This window comes from Sciurus carolinensis, chromosome 2 (assembly GCF_902686445.1).
Source record: "Sciurus carolinensis chromosome 2, mSciCar1.2, whole genome shotgun sequence".
In the NCBI taxonomy this organism is placed as follows: Eukaryota; Metazoa; Chordata; class Mammalia; order Rodentia; family Sciuridae; genus Sciurus; species Sciurus carolinensis.
In genome coordinates this window covers 151234916-151252317 of record NC_062214.1, presented here as the reverse complement: position 1 = coordinate 151252317, position 17402 = coordinate 151234916, and the positions used below count along the sequence as shown (strand labels likewise).

General features: G+C 32.6%; 1 protein-coding gene across 3 annotated transcripts in view; it reads left to right on the top strand.

Annotated features, from left to right (window-relative positions):
• Window positions 1-17402, top strand: part of Map4k5 (mitogen-activated protein kinase kinase kinase kinase 5) — a 99050-nt gene that overhangs the window by 33848 nt on the left and 47800 nt on the right. For 2 of the 3 annotated variants that reach the window (XM_047539042.1, XM_047539043.1), the window contains exons 4-13: window positions 359-449; window positions 904-968; window positions 3930-3985; window positions 7301-7348; window positions 7435-7477; window positions 8258-8330; window positions 11186-11317; window positions 13902-13964; window positions 15816-15897; window positions 16931-17047. In XM_047539042.1, coding sequence (XP_047394998.1) covers window positions 359-449; window positions 904-968; window positions 3930-3985; window positions 7301-7348; window positions 7435-7477; window positions 8258-8330; window positions 11186-11317; window positions 13902-13964; window positions 15816-15897; window positions 16931-17047 — 770 coding nt within the window. The remainder of the gene's footprint in view (window positions 1-358; window positions 450-903; window positions 969-3929; window positions 3986-7300; window positions 7349-7434; window positions 7478-8257; window positions 8331-11185; window positions 11318-13901; window positions 13965-15815; window positions 15898-16930; window positions 17048-17402) is intronic. The other variant, XM_047539044.1, reaches the window with a different exon arrangement.

Below are 17402 nucleotides of genomic sequence, written 5' to 3'. Positions count from 1 at the left end.
AGCTATAAATTGTACCGTAATTTATTAAACCACTCCTTTATTCTTACACTACCACAGTAAACATTAGATGTTTACTAATCTGTCTCTGTGCATATCTCCTTAAGAAGACTATTTTTTTTTTTTTTTTTTTTTTGCGGTGCTGGGGATCGAACCCAGGGCCTTAGCTATCTCCCCACCCCAAGAAGACTATTTTTGAAGCAACTGTGAATGCAAAGATTTGTACTTTAAGTCTTCAGACCTCACTGAAGTACTGAGAATGCTGAATTTCTCACCTCTATTTAATATTTATTGCAGAGTTTTCCTTCCTCCCTATGTAGAGATTTTGAGTAACATGATGACCAATTTACTTTGTTTTCAGGAGATGATTTTTCTTTGATTCAACAAGAAATATTTATGGTTAAAGAATGTAAACATTGTAACATTGTTGCCTACTTTGGAAGCTATCTCAGGTAAGAAACAAAAAAACAGAAGTATCTGTTCTCTCTGTATTTTATATCCTCTTTGCTACCACTCTCCCTTCCTTTCAGGTCAGTGCTGTTTTATGTGGCAATTTTTAAATTATACTACTTAAGTGGTAAAATTTCTAGAACTTTCTTTTCATTTCTCTATTATGTTATTTATGGTACCTCCTTTATTTAGTTATACCTTAGGACAACCTTAATGAAACATTATGAATGATTATGAGTATTTACCTTATAAAATGGATCATAATCTAAATCTTTAAATGGGAACAAAACTGAAACTGATGCACTTTTCTGTATATTGAAGAGAGATTGCTACAGCAATTTCCTGTTATCCTCTGCGCTGTATCCTGACTCTTGGTGTTTTGAAGAGTATAAGCCTTATAGTACTTATTTTAATGATTGCAAATTACCAGCTAATACAATTTTCTCTTCATAATAGTCGAGAAAAACTGTGGATTTGTATGGAATACTGTGGTGGCGGATCACTTCAAGATATTTATCATGGTACTGTGAATTTAACTTTATACTTTAAAATTGACTTTGACAATAATGATTGTTGTTTGACATTTCTAGTCACCCAGGAAATTAATAGGTAGAGATTTACTCTTTTGCATTCTTTTGTTCTGTTCCCAGAACTGCACAAAAGAAACCTAAGATTTTTGTTGGTGGTGGTTATTCAGTAAATTTGCCTATGTCAGAACCAAAAAATTCAAAAGTATTTGTACGATCTAAATTTTACTTTTTAGATGTAAGCTCTAGGAAAGTGTTTTATCTACTAATGAAACGGGCTAAACACCCTTATAAATAAGACTTGAAATGCAAAGAGTAACTCACAAGGGGAAATATGTATGTATCTCAGTGACTTAACCAGCTAACCCGAAAAATAGTTCACTTCTTACTACAGGAATATTGCTTTAAAATGTGTAATTTTTTTAATTGGGGTATTTGATTTAGCATTGTTAACTAGGCAGTTTTTTTTTAGTTGACTTTGCTTAATAGTAATATATAGAAATAGTTTTGTCTCTGTAGTTTAATTTCTAATTTCTTTTGTTTACAGGATTTGAATTTCTAGAATTTGTAAAATTAAGATTATATCCTTAAAAAAATAATTTTTCCTTGTTTAACATGCATGTGAGATAGTAAAACTCCCAATGCAACTATGCATAGTTTGTTATTTATTATTAAGAATTATGTGCCCTGGCACAGTGGTACACGCCTGTAATCCTAGAGTCTCGGAAGGCGGAGGCAGGAGGATTGCAAGTTCAAGGCTAGTCTCTTAAGCAATTTAGCAAGACCCTGTCTCAAAATAAAAAGGACTGGGAATGTCACTCAATGGTTGAGCATCCCTGGGTTCAATCCCTGGTACCAAATTATGTGAAATATTTTAAAATATTTCTGTGCTGAAATCTTTATACTGGAAGCCTTATTGAATTTTAGTCATATAATTTACAGATGCAGCCGTAATATAGAAACAGAAGTGCAGTTTCAGTTTATATAATATTTTATAACTTGTAGAGGTCAAAGTTTTTAAAAAGTCAATAATAGACAAGCACTTGAATAAACTACACTGTACTTATGATATGGAATACCTTGTAGCACTTAAAACAATGAAATAGTTTTGTATATTGATTTGGATAATCCTCAAGAATATGTGTAGCATGGTTAATCATACTAAGGCTTTCAGAAATTATATTTTTTATAAGTATACATATGAATGAACGTAAATGCAAGCAAAACAAAAGGCTACATACCAGAAATAAGTCAGTACCGAAGGGAGGGAATGCAGGACTCAGATATAAAATTCTGAATTATAGTAATAATGAATTGATATATTACTTCATTATAAACTTTTTGTGTAATAGTTATCTAATTTTTACAACAAATAACCCATAACAAAAAGGTCCTGATCACTTCCTCTTTATTTTTAAAGTAAAGTTTACCACATAAATGTTACACATAGACATTATGATTTACTCTTAAGAATTTCAAAATAAGAACAAATCTCACTTTAAAAAAAAAGAAATGCTTTATTCTCTTATTTAGTAGTCTTTCATTTTCTCATATGTTGCAAAACTGGAATGACCTTTTTTATCCTGTTGTTCATTTTAAAGAATTATTGGTAAACTATGCACAGTGGCACCTACCCATAATCCCAGGAACTCAGGAGGCTGAGGCAAGAGGATTGCAAGTTCCAGGCCAGCCTCTACAATTTAGTGAGACCCTGTCTCCAAATAAAAAGGACTCACAATGTAGCTCAGTGATCAAGAACCAGTAGGTTCAATCCCCAGTATTGCCAAAAGATAAAATAAAATAAAATTTATTGGTAGAAAACAGTTCTATGCCACTTTTTTAAAATCCTTATCTATGATTTTATAAAGAAGAATGATTTTTATATGAAGTTTCTATTTAATTGTATATTTATCCAGTCACACTTTTATAAAATGAGAATATGGATAAAATTAAACTATACAGCTGGCAGTTTTTACTACTTTCCCTTTTAAATTTAAAAAATTGCTTTGAGACATCAGTTTTATTTCTTCATGAAATTGCTGTTAATTAGAATCTAAGAAGTATGAATTCCTATAAATAGTATCCTAAAAATCAGTAGTCAAGAATATCTACACTTATAAATTAAATGTTGCTAATAAAGTGGCTTTTATTACTAGTCCATCAGTGTACTAAGAATCAGAGTTTTATTCCTAATGGGTGTAGACAGGCAGCAATGAAAATATGCAGTGAAATGTTTTTCTAGGCAAAGATTACCTGTAACTACCTAGGTTTTATTGTCAGCAAACACCACCCCAGATTTTCTCTCATGGTTTTGAAAGACAGAGTTCCAGAGTTTCTTGATGGGTACTTGCATAAGAGGAATTTTATAGTTCATATTAGGAAGGGAGAGGTCTGAGTGATAAAAGTGATCCCGGCCACTTTTTAAATTCTCAGATGAGGTACTGGTTCAAGCCACCTTGTCTTGATAGATGTGGTAAAGAATTATGCTAAAGAGATAATATCTTGATGTTTAAAAAGTAATGATGCTTTTCAGTTTTTCAGTAACCAAACTCTGTGCTTCTGTACATCTCATATAACTGTCATTAGTTATGTATGTTTATCAAGTTTCTTGACTTTATTTAAAAAAAATTGTTCACAATTGAGATATCATGTTCATTGCTTTCTATAGAAGTTTCTATGATGTATTATGTTTTACACTTAATGGGTGCTTAATATTTTCACTTACTGAAGTTGTTGTGAAGTAAATCTCTTATTTTTAGAGTATATTTTCAGTCTCAGTGTTACTTTTCTAGTTTTGTTTTGTTTCTTGATTACAAAGATAATGTATGCTCCTGATCAGAAGAGAAGTTATTTAGTGATATAGGGAAGTTATATAATAGTTGGTCATCTTAAAAAGTAGACTATTTTTAATCTGTTATCTTCAAATATATGACAATGTAATATTTTTCTTTCTAGTTACTGGACCATTATCAGAATTGCAAATAGCCTATGTATGCCGAGAAACCTTACAGGTACTATATTTGCTCAGATAGATAGGCAATTCCAGTCATAATCAATAACTATAGAATGATAGTCATCCAAAAGAGAAAGGGTAAACCAAAATTATTTTTCTATTCCCATCTCAGTATAATTCTGTAAAACTAGTTGTATTTTTTCATGAGCAAGTCACAAGAATTCACTTAAGTTGGTGCTGACATGTAGTGGTGGTAAGTGGTGTTCTGCCATCATGCTGATACAAGGGATCATTTATGTTATTCTACTTTGTCCCTTTACTTTCATTGCTACAAAGCTAAGGAAAGCCACAGGTATAAATTTGTTTTCCCGAATCACCAGACTTCTCAACTGTAAAACTATCTAAACTTTGCCTTGAAGTTTTATGGCAGTGAAAATTGTCTGTTCCAGAGAATGTGAAGTCTTTTACCATTTCTCCCAAAATAAAATAAATATGCACAGCAATAACCCATAGCATTATCTGTAACACCTAATTCTGTGGGGTATTAATACATGTCCTTGATAAGCAGAACCCCTTTCTCTAAGTTTATATTGAACACATGGTTTTTTTTCTTTACTTCAGGATCTGTGAAAGCTTTTAGTATGTTAAAGTGGGTGTGCAATAGAAGTATAGGGTATTTATTTATTTATTTATTTATGTATAAATAGACTGTTGAGAAAATTAGCAACTAACAATTTTGTTCATATACTTTAAGGCATTTAAATGAGGAGGAATTAAGTAGTAACCATGGGTTTTATTTTTTTCTATTTTTTTAATTTACAACTGATAATTGTTAATTGGTAATTTTATGTGTGGTTCTTCCATACTTTAGAAATTGGGAGTTTGACCAGATCTAAGAGAAAGTTCTAGTTAGCTTATAGAGTTAGTTTCCACATAGTTTAAAAAAGATACACCATGCCAAATCTTACTGTGAAAGATATGAAAGTAAAATCAATATTTATGTTCATATGCGTGTGTGTGTGTGTATGTGTGTGTGTGTGTGTGTGTGTGTGTGCGTGCACGTGCATGCGCACACGGGTGAGAGAGAGAGAGAGAGAGAGAGAGAGAGATCACTCATTATCCGTGGGGAGTTGGTTCCAAGAACACTCTAAGGATACCAAAATTGGTACAAGGTCAAATCCTTTATATAAAATAGTGTAATATTTGTAACATATCCTTCTCTATACTTCAGATCATCTCTAGATTACTTCTAATACCCAAGACAATGTAAATGCTATGTAAATAGTTGTTACACTGTATTGTTCAGGGGTGACCAAAAAAGAGAGTCTACATGTTCAAGACAGACATTTTCCCCCAAAATTATTTTAGTCCATGGTTGGTTAAATCCATGAATGCATAAATCATGGATGTGGAGGGCTAACTTTATGTTTTTCCTTACAATATTTATATAACAAAATAATCTGTTGTATCTAAATAAATTATAAATCTAACCATGTACTTATAGCACAGAATTATTGATAAATTCATTCTCTTTATATTTTAATTTCCAAGTTCATTGTTTCTTTAAGAGTGGAAGTGAAAGAACGGCAGTTTGGATTTGCATTCTGTACCTGATATAAGACCTTAGTTTATGTGGTTCTAGTTCCACAAATATAATGAGGCTTTGTAAGCAATTTATAAATTTAAATTAGTTCGAGTTTAACAAATTTCCACATTTGGTAAAAATGGAGTAACAAAGTATCATTTACCTTGCTCCCTGAAAAAAAAAGTAGGCAATGTATATGAAATAGTAGTTGTCAAGAAACTGGACATCAGGAGACTGGGATGTAGCCCACTGGTAGAGCACTTACCTAGCATTCCTGAAGCCCTGACTTTGATCCCCAGTACCACAAAAGAGAGATGACGTCAGGTATTAAAGACCTGAGAGATAGAAAACAAGGAACAGACCATGGTACAAGGAGAAAGAACACAAATTTGGTGCAGGGAAAACAAGGCAGCTAGAGTATTTAGGATAGAGTATTGGAGAGTATTTATAAAAAAATCCAGAAATACACCAGCCAGATGTGGTAATGCATGCCTGTAATCCTGGAGACTTGGGATGCTGAGACAAAAGGATTGCAGATTCAAGGCCAGCCTTAGCAATTTAGGGAGACCCTGCCTCAAATTAAAAAATAAGGACTGGAAATGTGGCTTGTGGATAAAGTGTCCCTAGGTTCAATCCTCAGTGTCTTCCCCTAAAATCCAAAAATATGTAGTACCCAGAGAGCACAATTCAAAATGTTGGGCATCTGAAAATTACCAGACATGCAAAGAAGCATAATAAGGAGAAAATCAATGAAGCTAGCTCACAACTGACAAAGATGCTAGAATTAACAGAATAGGACAAGAAAGCCAGAAGATTGCTTGAGCCCAGGAGTTTGGGACTAGCCTGAGAAACATAAGACCCAATCTGAAAAACTAAAATTATTAAACCATAGAGCAATTTCAGGTGACCTAATATGTATATAGTTTTTCTTTCTGAAGGAGAAGAGAAAAAAGGGGAGAAAGGAAAGAATATTTGAAAAATAAATATGGCTAAAATTTTTTCAAATTTATTGAACACTATTAAGTCATAGACCCCAAGCACTCAACAAACTAAGGATAGAAAACATGAACACACACACACACACACACACACACACACACACACACAAAGGCATGTCATCATCAAATTGCTCATTTGATAATGAGAAAACCTTAGAAATACTTAGAACAAAAGAATCCATTACATGCAAACAAAAGGATGATGGCAGATTTATCATTGGAAACAGTTAAGACAACAGTGGAGAACCTAAAGGTAGAAAGAAATTGTCAACCTAGAGCTCAATGCCTATAAAAAATATCTTTCAAAAATAGTGAAACAGACATTATTACCTCATGTACATATATGACTGCATGACCGTTGTGGTCCTACAATATGTAAAATCAGAAAAATGAGAAATTACACTCCATTTATGTATGAGCTATCAAAATGTATAAATGCATTCTACTGTCGTGTACAACAAATTAGAACAAAAAAATTTATGAAAAAAAAAACCTTAAAAAATAGTTTTTAAGACTTATAAATGCTGAAAGAACTATAAAGGAAACTTGGGAATGATAAATGCATTCATTCAAAATTATGTTTTTGTAAATTATTTCCAGTTTTTACCAGAAAATGAATTAGAAATCTTTAAGATATAGTAAACATTGATTAGTAGAAAGAAGCTCTTCTAAGTTTTATCCCACTCAGAAAGGTGTTCTAGTTTTTCTAATTCAGTGAGAACTAAGTAGAAAATTTTGGAGTCAAGTTTGTAATTTTGCTAATACATACCTTTTCTTTTTTTAACCTCAGGGTCTTGCCTATTTGCATACTAAAGGGAAAATGCATAGAGATATCAAAGTAAGTTCATTTAATATGTTTAAATTGCTAATTGTATTTGAAGAAATTTTTATGCTAATTTAATAGAATTTGTATTTTTGTTTTAGGGTGCAAATATTTTATTGACAGACCATGGTGATGTAAAATTAGGTATGTTGTTTCAAATTTCTAAATTTTTTTCCAAAAAAATTAATAAAATTTTAGGTGAGAATTGACATGTTCAATTTTAATATTCATATCGAATCATAATAATATTTATACTTTGGCACAGTAGGTTTTAGTCCTGAGACTCAGTTTATAGAAATTAATTCTTAAGATGAAAAAGCCATATTCATAGAAGTATTTAGTTACATTACTTATAGTAGAAAAAATACAAACCTAACTCTAGCAATAGAGAAACTGTTAAACTACAGTTTATTGCTTACAGAATATTATTCAATCATTAATATTTTTAATATATGAGAGTAAAATCTCCTGATATATGAAATGACAAAAATTAACTCTTACGTATTTAGTTTTTTGTAATCATTTTTAACAACTCACAATATAAAATGTTACACAGAGGAAAAAAAGGACATTTTTTAAGAATAGTAAGATACTATCCCTGATAGGATAAAAGGAATTCAGGAGTATGTTTTGCCCATGAGTTTTATTGCTTTTTTTGTTCCCCAAATTAACTTCAGTAAGCTTGTAATAAAACTATTTTTATTAACTTATTCTTAATAAAGTATATTTTCATCATAGTAAAATGATACTGAATTCTTTAATGAGTTTGTTATAAACTAAGAAAGATTTAGGTATTTCACTTATGTAGTTACCTCATGTAAATATCTGAATTATTGATAATGCTATGTGTATAGCATTATTGAAACTGTGAAACTTAGAAACATTACTTGTTCTGTTTTATCTTCTGTTCTTTTTCCTCACTAGCTGATTTTGGGGTTGCTGCAAAAATAACAGCTACTATAGCAAAGCGAAAATCTTTCATTGGCACACCTTATTGGTAAGACATTACTGTTATTAATACATTTTAGTCTCTTGCTTTATAACTGAGCCACATCCTGGAATAAGTTAAGGAAATCATGTACATCTTTTCAAGTCAAAAGAATAATATGCTGAATATTAAAAATTATGTTGTAAAAGATGAATAGTCAATGGATAAAACTTATGGAACATTAAAAATATCAAGATTAAAAGTAGTATATGTGGGCCGGGATTGTGGCTCAGTAGTAGAGTGTTCGCCTAGCATGTGTGAGCCACTGGGTTCGATCCTCAGCACCACATAAAAATAAATAGAATAAAGGTATTGTGTCCATCTACACCTAAAAAAAAATTATTTTAAAGTAGTATATGCAAGAGAATTTAAAAGATGTGTTTTATAAAAGATATGTTTAAGTAAAAAGTATAAATAAGAATGTGTGAAAGAGTGACTCTTTTGGTTGAAATTGTGCTTCACTGTTTTCCATATTTTTTCATGTATTCCACATTCTCTTCAGTTACCATGTATTGCTTTTAATAACAGGAAGGCCCCAATAAATGTTATATGAAAGCATAAGTAAGTTAGGTTATCTATAGAATTCCCTTTGGTACAATGCCCATTTCCCTCCTCTACCCCTTTTTGTGACTGTCCTGTGTTGTAAACACTCCTCTCCAGTCAAAATTTTCTATTTTTGTACCCTGATCATACTATGTGAAATACTGATTGTACTCGTTACCTCTTTAGGAACCCCTTTTTCTGTTTTTATCTTAACTTCTCCCCATTGCAAAGAGTGACATGCACTCTGAATTTTATCACCTGACTGATGGGTCAACAGCTCCATTTCCCACTGAGCCAGGAAGTGTAACAGTGTTCGCCTGGCATTCCTGTTAGCTACCACTAAATGATTCTAGTGCACAGAGGAATCAAAATTGATTTGCTTTTTCTGGGCTCCAGCTCAACCTCTTTCCTCTATGAAACTTGTTTGTAATCATCAGGCTCCATAGTAATCATTTTCTTCTTTTTAGTCCTGGATCCATTATTATATATATAGAACTCACATTTACATTTCAGCATTTTTAGTATATATCTTGCATATCATTAACTACACTTGAGTTGAAAGTGTGTTAGTAGAACTTTTTGTAACTTAAGTGCATATAAAAGCAACTTGTGGCTATTCAATATAAATATAATTAATTCTAAAATAGTAAATGTTGACATAAAAAGAATATTTCTCCTGGGCAATATCATCTGTACCATATAATGTCAGATGCCATCGTATACATCTTACTCCTAAGTGTGTAACTCCGACTCAGCTCCTCAGTTGACCTTTAGACTTCTATACTTAGCAGTTGCTTGATAATAGTTCTACTTCAGTATCCCACCAGCATTTCATACTCAATATCTTCAGACTTCCTCTTCCAGTTCTCAATTCCAGAAGTTGCTCTCTACATTAACTTGCTGGTTGGTATGATCTTTGTGAGATTCCCCCTTGGTGTTCTGTGGGTTAGGCCAGAAGGTCCAGAAGGTGATGGTGCAGCCCATCAACCTCATCTTCAGATACTTGTAAAACAGATCCCAGATTAAGGTGTGGCTCTAGGAGCAAGTGAATATACCGGTAGAGGATTGTATTTTTGGTTTTAATGAATACGTGAACCTTGTATTAGATGATACAGAAGAGATTCATTCTAAAACAAAGTCAAGAAAACAACTGGATTGGTTCATGCTAAAAGAAAATATTACTGTGTTACAATTAGAAATGATCAATGAAGTGAGAAGTTATAGAGAAAGCCACAATTGTTTTAAGGTGTCTTTTGCTGGGAATATAGTTCATATTGTTTTGATTACCCTTGTGTTGTTACCAGATGAAAATAAATGCCATGGGACTCTTTTTATTAAATCTCATTTAAAAATTTTAAAAATATATCTTCAGTCAGCCCCTTTTATCCTATACATTCTTCCATAGCCTTTGAAAAGTTCTCTTTTCTTTTTCCTTTGTACATTTGAAATAGTTCTCTAATTCTCCTGACTGGTTTTGCCTCCTCTCACACTGTCGTTCATGCTGTTGTAAGTTCTAGATTGTTTGTTGCCATAATTAAGTCTTTCAAGGGGGTCTAGAAATCTAAATAAACATCCTTTTATAATCAGTAGGTCATTCATAATCTAGCCCCCATTTCTGAGGTTCATTTTCCCAACACTGTCTAGACCCTCTAAACTCTCTGTTGCAAAGGATAATATTTTTCCATTTCCTATCAAAGGTATATTTTTATAAAATAAAATAAAAATGAATTGCTAAAAATTGATCATGCATTTGGATAAAAGAGACTGCTTAATTACTGTGTTTCTGTACTTGTTGCCAAATGGTAACTAGCAGTGTACTGCCCATCTCATCTGAGGATCACAAATATTGAATTGCCCTGCCCTAGCAACTCTCCAGGTGATCCATGTGCTTACCTTGTCTTCCTGCATTTGCACTATGAAATGCTCAGACTCCTCACTCACACCTTAGCTCCCTGCTGATTCATTTTTTTAAGTGTTATCTTCTTTGGGAAGTTTTCTGTGATCTTCCTAGGATTTTAAGTATTCTTTTTCATTTTCCTATATTACATAACAAGATTCACCTAACACAAACTAAAAAATGAAGTTTTTCTCACATCACCAGTATTCAAGATTTTTAAATAATGAATTTTAAAAGAGTATGTATGTGTGTGTGTGAGAGAGAGAGACAGAGACACAGAGAGAGAAATTTAAGTCTTTTCCTGATAAAGTTTCTTCTTTGCTAATAAAGACCTCTCAGCTTCTTTTCCCTCCAAATCTAATGGTTATAATAAGAAGTAGTATTTTTTGAAAATGAAAATATTATGTTCACTGATACCTTTTAGGATGGCTCCAGAAGTTGCAGCAGTAGAGAAGAATGGTGGCTACAACCAACTCTGTGATATTTGGGCTGTAGGAATAACAGCAATTGAACTTGGAGAACTTCAGCCACCTATGTTTGATCTTCATCCAATGAGGTGTTTTCATTATTTATAATTATGCAGTTATCAGTCAAGTCTTTGGAAAGTGGAATAATGAGATAACTCTGGGATTACAAGCTCATTTTTAAGTATGTCAAAATAGTAAAACTGTTGTAAGGGACTGGGAATTGCTTGGTTGTATTGCTGCTTCTCAAACATAGAGTGAGTGACCTGTATTGTATGAATCTTTCACATAAAATAATTATCCCTTAGTAATCAGACTAGGACATGCCAGTTATTTTTAAACAAGTCTTTTGGGGTCTTTATTTTCATTCCTCCATTAATTGATCTTGTTTCTTTTTTATCTTATGAAATGGTAGAATGCACAAGAGATTTTATTTTACTATCTCATTTGATTTTCTTTTACTTTGTCTAGAAATTATGAAGAAATACTGAAGAAATACCTATGCTTAGTGTAATCATCACATATCTTAGGATAATATATTGTCTTTCAGAAATAAATATTTGAGGGCTTTTGAAAGTTTTTTTCACTTTTTTTTCTATTTTTTTTTTATTGTAAACAAATGGGATACATGTTGTTTCTCTGTTAGTACATGGCATAAAGGCATACCATTTGTGTAATCATAAATTTACATAGGGTAATGTTGTTTGATTCATTCTGTTATTTTTTCCCTTCCCCCCCACCCCTCCCACCCCTCTTTTCCCTCTATACAGTCCTTTCTTCCTCCATTCTTGCCCCACTCCCTAACCCTAACTCTAACCCTAACACTAACCCCTCCCACCCCCCATTATGTGTCATCATCCACTTATTAGCGATATCATTCGTCCTTTGGTTTTTTGAGATTGGCTTATCTCACTTAGCATGATATTCTCCAGTTTCATCCATTTGCCTGCAAATGCCATAATTTTATCATTCTTTATGGCTGAGTAATATTCCATTGTATATATATACCACAGTTTCGTTATCCATTCATCAATTGAAGAACATCTAGGTTGGTTCCACAATCTGGCTATTGTGAACTGAGCAGCTATGAACATTGATGTGGCTGTATCTCTGTAATATGCTGATTTTAAGTCCTTTGGTTATAGGCCAAGGAGTGGGATAGCTGGGTCAAATGGTGGTTCCATTCCAAGTTTTCTAAGAAGTCTCCACACTGCTTTCCAGAGTGGCTGCACTAATTTGCAGCCCCACCAGCAATGTATGAGTGTACCTTTCTCCCCACATCCTCGCCAACACTTGTTGTTGCTTATATTCTTGATAATCGCCATTCTAATTGGGGTGAGATGGAATCTTAGGGTGGTTTTGATTTGCATTTCTCTTATTATTAGAGATGTTGAACATTTTTCCATATGTTTGTTGATTGCTTGAAGGAAAAGATATATTGGACCAAAATTTAACTCTAAATGGTAGAAAATTAGAATGGGGAAAATGTTCTCTTAATGTATGATCAACCATGGGTTAATGTGTGCTACATAAGGAACTCATTTAAAGACTACAGGAGAAAGTATTTAGGAGTGAGTACCAGGTAAAGAAACAGGGAAAACTAAAGCTACATAACACAAGTTAAAAGATACCTACTGTTACCTAGAATGCCAGTAGGTACAGACCTGGAGGAAAATAATTTTATGTTATTTGTTAAGGGTAGTACAAATGTTTCAGTGATTCTTCTACTTAGGAAATTGTTCTTAGGAAATAATTCAAGGATTAGGGATTATCCATTTTAGGATAACTGGAAAAATATCTAAATAATAGTTGCTGAATGGTTAAAATTTTTAGCAGTTAGTGGCAACTGAACATATGTTTAAACCAAGGGAACTTGGAAAATTGATTAGTAATTTAAAAAGTGGAACATAGTATTATCTAACATAATTATAATGTAATAATTGATTAGCATTTAAATAAAGGCAAAAAAGCAGAAAATTCAAAATACTAAAATGGCAAGATTTTTTTTCTTTTAATCATTTCATTTTTAAAATGAGAAAATATCTGGTATGTTTTTTAAAAAGTAGTTTACTAAGAATCCTGGAAGAGGTTTTTGTAGGAAATACTGAAATAGAGCATATTAGAAATTCCCTCTTAAATCCTCCATCTTTCTACTCCAAAATACCAAGGAAAATGGGTCAAAGGTGAATTACAACAGAGATTGACATTTGTGTAATATATTGTTTAAATAAAGGAAGTAGAGCAGGAAACGGGTGCAATTTGCCTATATACTCAAAATAGTTGTTGAGGCCAGCCTTTGGTTAAATGCACAACCTAAAGTTAGCATAATATATGTCCATGTGTTACAGAATTGTATATAAATACATAGAAATGTGAAGATATACTATTAGTTACATAGGTAACAATATAGTAATAAAACTCTTCTGTAACATTTGGTCGCTTTGCTTTGTGAATAAGGGCCAATTGTATGAGTTTAAAGATTTTCTATAGGTAGGAAATTTTCCATATGCTACCCAAAATATTAAAAATTTAATTTCCTGATCTCAAAACAGTTTTCTTTGGTGCCTACATATGTAGTAGTCTTGTATAAATTCATTACAGAATATTTATCGTGATTATTAGCTTTAGTGATAAAAGTACTTGGTATTGGTTTTTAATTGAATTTTTTAATTTCAGGGCTCTCTTCTTAATGTCAAAAAGTAATTTTCAGCCTCCAAAACTAAAGGACAAAACAAAGTGGTGAGTTAAAGAATACGTGGTTTCATAGAATTTTATAATGGGAAGTAACATTGTTCCTTTACTTTATAGATGATGAAACCAATGCCTAGAGGCATTAAGCAGTTTGCTCAGAGTTACATAGCTAATTTACTTGCAGACTTATGGCCAGAATCTAGGTTTATTTTCCAGCGAGTGTTCTTTTATAATCCACCGCTCTTATTAAACTCACTTGTCTCTCTCAACTTGGCAGCTTCAGTAAGAGGTGTGGTAGGAAAGGATTTGAAGTTCATATGTGAAGATTTTTGCCCTGTATTCCTTTATATCCATTAATTACCATTTGACTTTCATGGAAGATGATATTTGATATTTGAAAAGATTTCCCAGATACTGTTGATGCTTAAAATCAATTTCTTTTGGTTTTTCTGTCTTCCTTCCATTACTTTCCTAATCTCTCCTTTCTCTTATAAAGGAGAGCAGCTTGCTGGAATTATCATTCATAAGAATGTCATTAGTTGAATGGTGAAAGTTGGAAGTTATTTTTCTGGTATTACCTTCTCCACATTTTATAAAATTAACCAGGCAAACAAAAGTTTCCAAGTTCTTAAATTCAGGAGTTCTTCATCCAGATTACATGGATCCCTTGAGGGTCTGTGAGCCTCCAAATTCTGTTATGTAAATTTTATTTTTCTGGTGAGACTGTTCATTTCAGATTCTAAGAATCCCCTCCCCAAAGTAGATTCTAAACTTCCTAGTTTTATTTAGGAACCAGGCCATTCTTGGGATCGCTGCAGGAGTGAAAGGCAAATCACACTATGGAAACAAAGGAGTTTATATCCTCCTTCTAGCTATATTCCTTTGTATTGACACTGGTTTCTTCCTGTTCCATATTGTCCAAAGTCTCTAGCCATCTGGAAATGTGGGCTTTGTGGCAAAAATGAATGAGTATTCATTCAAGAACAACTATTAGGTATCAATGCTAAATTCACAAATTCCAGATTAGTCATTACCATTGGAGAACCTTTGCCGCTCTGTGATCCAACTAACTCCATGTAATCTCTGTCACAAGTCACCAGTTACAGTGCAGTGATTTGATTCCTCTACTGCAAATTGCCATGTGGTTGTTGTCATTGCTAGTCACTGAAGTTACTTGGTTTCTTTGGTTCTTATTTAGTATCTCCCAGTGGAATCTTGGCAGTGTTGAAAACTGCCATGAATAATTAAAACATGATTCTTCTAATTTGTATCCTTTTCCTTTCCCCACTTCATCAATGCAGGTAGCAGGAAAATCCTTCCAGTTACAAAAATTACTCCTTATTTTAATCTCTGTCCTAAGAATTAAGTAGCCTTTTCAGGATTTACATATAGTCACTTACATTATCTACCCTATCCTCTGTGCCATCCAACTCTTTTGGTATAGCAAAACATACATTTCCTCTTTCCTAAGAATTAAGTAACATTTTCAGGATTTATATATAGTCACTTACATTATCTACCCTACCCTCTGTGCCATCCAACTCTTTTGGTATAGCAAAACATGTAAATACTGTATAAATTAAGCAATAAGAAAAGTACATTTTTACTTCTAAGCAGAACATCATAAATTATATAAATGACACAGTCTCCCTGATTCTGATTTGTATAGGTTATATATTTCTGCTCTGTTACCTAATTCCAACAAAACTGATACAGATATTTCTAAGGAATAGACTGTGCTTTGGGTTTAGGTTTTTTGGTTTATATAGAACTAAGAGACCTCAGGAAAAAAATCCCATTCTTCATACTTTCTGACTGCTTCTGAGTTAATTTTATTTAATAACACCAAGAAACTAATATTAGTAAGATATTTTTGTATATGTCTCTTTTTATTTGAAGGTCATCAACATTCCATAATTTCGTCAAAATAGCACTAACTAAAAACCCCAAAAAAAGACCAACTGCTGAAAGACTTCTGACTGTAAGTCATTGGAATTGTGGAGAGATTTCTTGTAGTCATGCAGTAATTAGACATATCAGTAACAAAAGTACTTAGATTTTTAATAAAAACTGTAAATTATCTCTTACAGCAGGGGTCAGCAAACTTTCTGTAAGGGTAAATAATAGTAAATATTTCAGACATTGTGGGCAATACAGTTTCTGTCACAACCTCTTAATTTTGCCATTATAGCACAAAGTAGCCATAAACAATACACATTGTATGAGAATATTTTTAATACTCAATAAAACTGTATTTACGAAAAGAAGCAGTGTACCAGATTTTGCCCTTGCACTATAGTTTGCTGACCCCTGCCTTAGAAAAAACTCAAAAATGTTGCCTCATCTGAAATTAACTGCTTTTCTTAGCTGCTTATGTGAATTCATAATGTGCTCTTTGAGTTTATGTATGTGTAAAATATTTTTGTATGAGAAGTCAGTGATTACAACAACCTAAGAAAGCTTTATAATTTAACTGAATTAAATGTAAGCAAATGTAAAGTATACATGCTTTTCTCTTGTTTTAAATATGTTTTAGTTGTCAATGGTCCTTTATTTTATTTATTTATATGTGGTACTGAGAATCCAATCCAGTGCCTCAAACATGCTAGGCAAGTGCTCTATCACTGAACCACAACCCCAGCCCCACATGCTTTTTTCTTACTGTAATTATGTACCATACTGTGGTACTCGTTTTCGTATCAGTGACATGAGTAATGAATGCCCTTGGTATAGCTGAAGATATAATCTTACAATCTAGACAACTTTACATAGAGAAATTATTCATGTTCTAAGCTTACCCAAAGTTTTTTTTAATTTATATAACATAATTATCAATTCATTCACTGATTAATATTTTTACTAATATATTCTCATTTTATTGTATTAGTAGCCTCCTATGCTTGTCTATGCTAGTTACTGAATGAAAGATTATTTGGAATGAAAGACTACAAATAACATTTTCTATAAACCGTAAAGGCATATTCATGAAATTATTTTGTTTCATTTTTACTTAGCATACTTTTGTTGGACAGCCAGGTCTCTCCAGGGCCCTGGCAGTTGAACTGTTAGACAAAGTGAATAATCCAGACAATCATGCACATTACACTGAAGGAGACGATGATGACTTTGAGGTAAGGAAATGTTTATAACCTAATATTTGAAAATAAGTGTTTAATATGACTTTAGAGCTTACTTTCTGATTCACTCTTTAAATTTAGTTGAAATAGGCTTAGCTACAAAGGTTAATTAGCTATATAAACTATACTTATCCTACCTACATATAGTTATCAGTTCTTGCTTTTATTTTTGGTACTGAGGATTGAACTCAGGGGCACTTGATCACTGAGCCACATTTTGTATTTTATTTAGAGATAGGGTCTCACTGAGTAGCTTAGCGCCTCGCCATTGCTGAGGCTGTCTTTGAACTCATGATCCTCCTGTTTCAGCCTCCTAAGCTGAAATTACAGGCATGTACCACGGCACCCA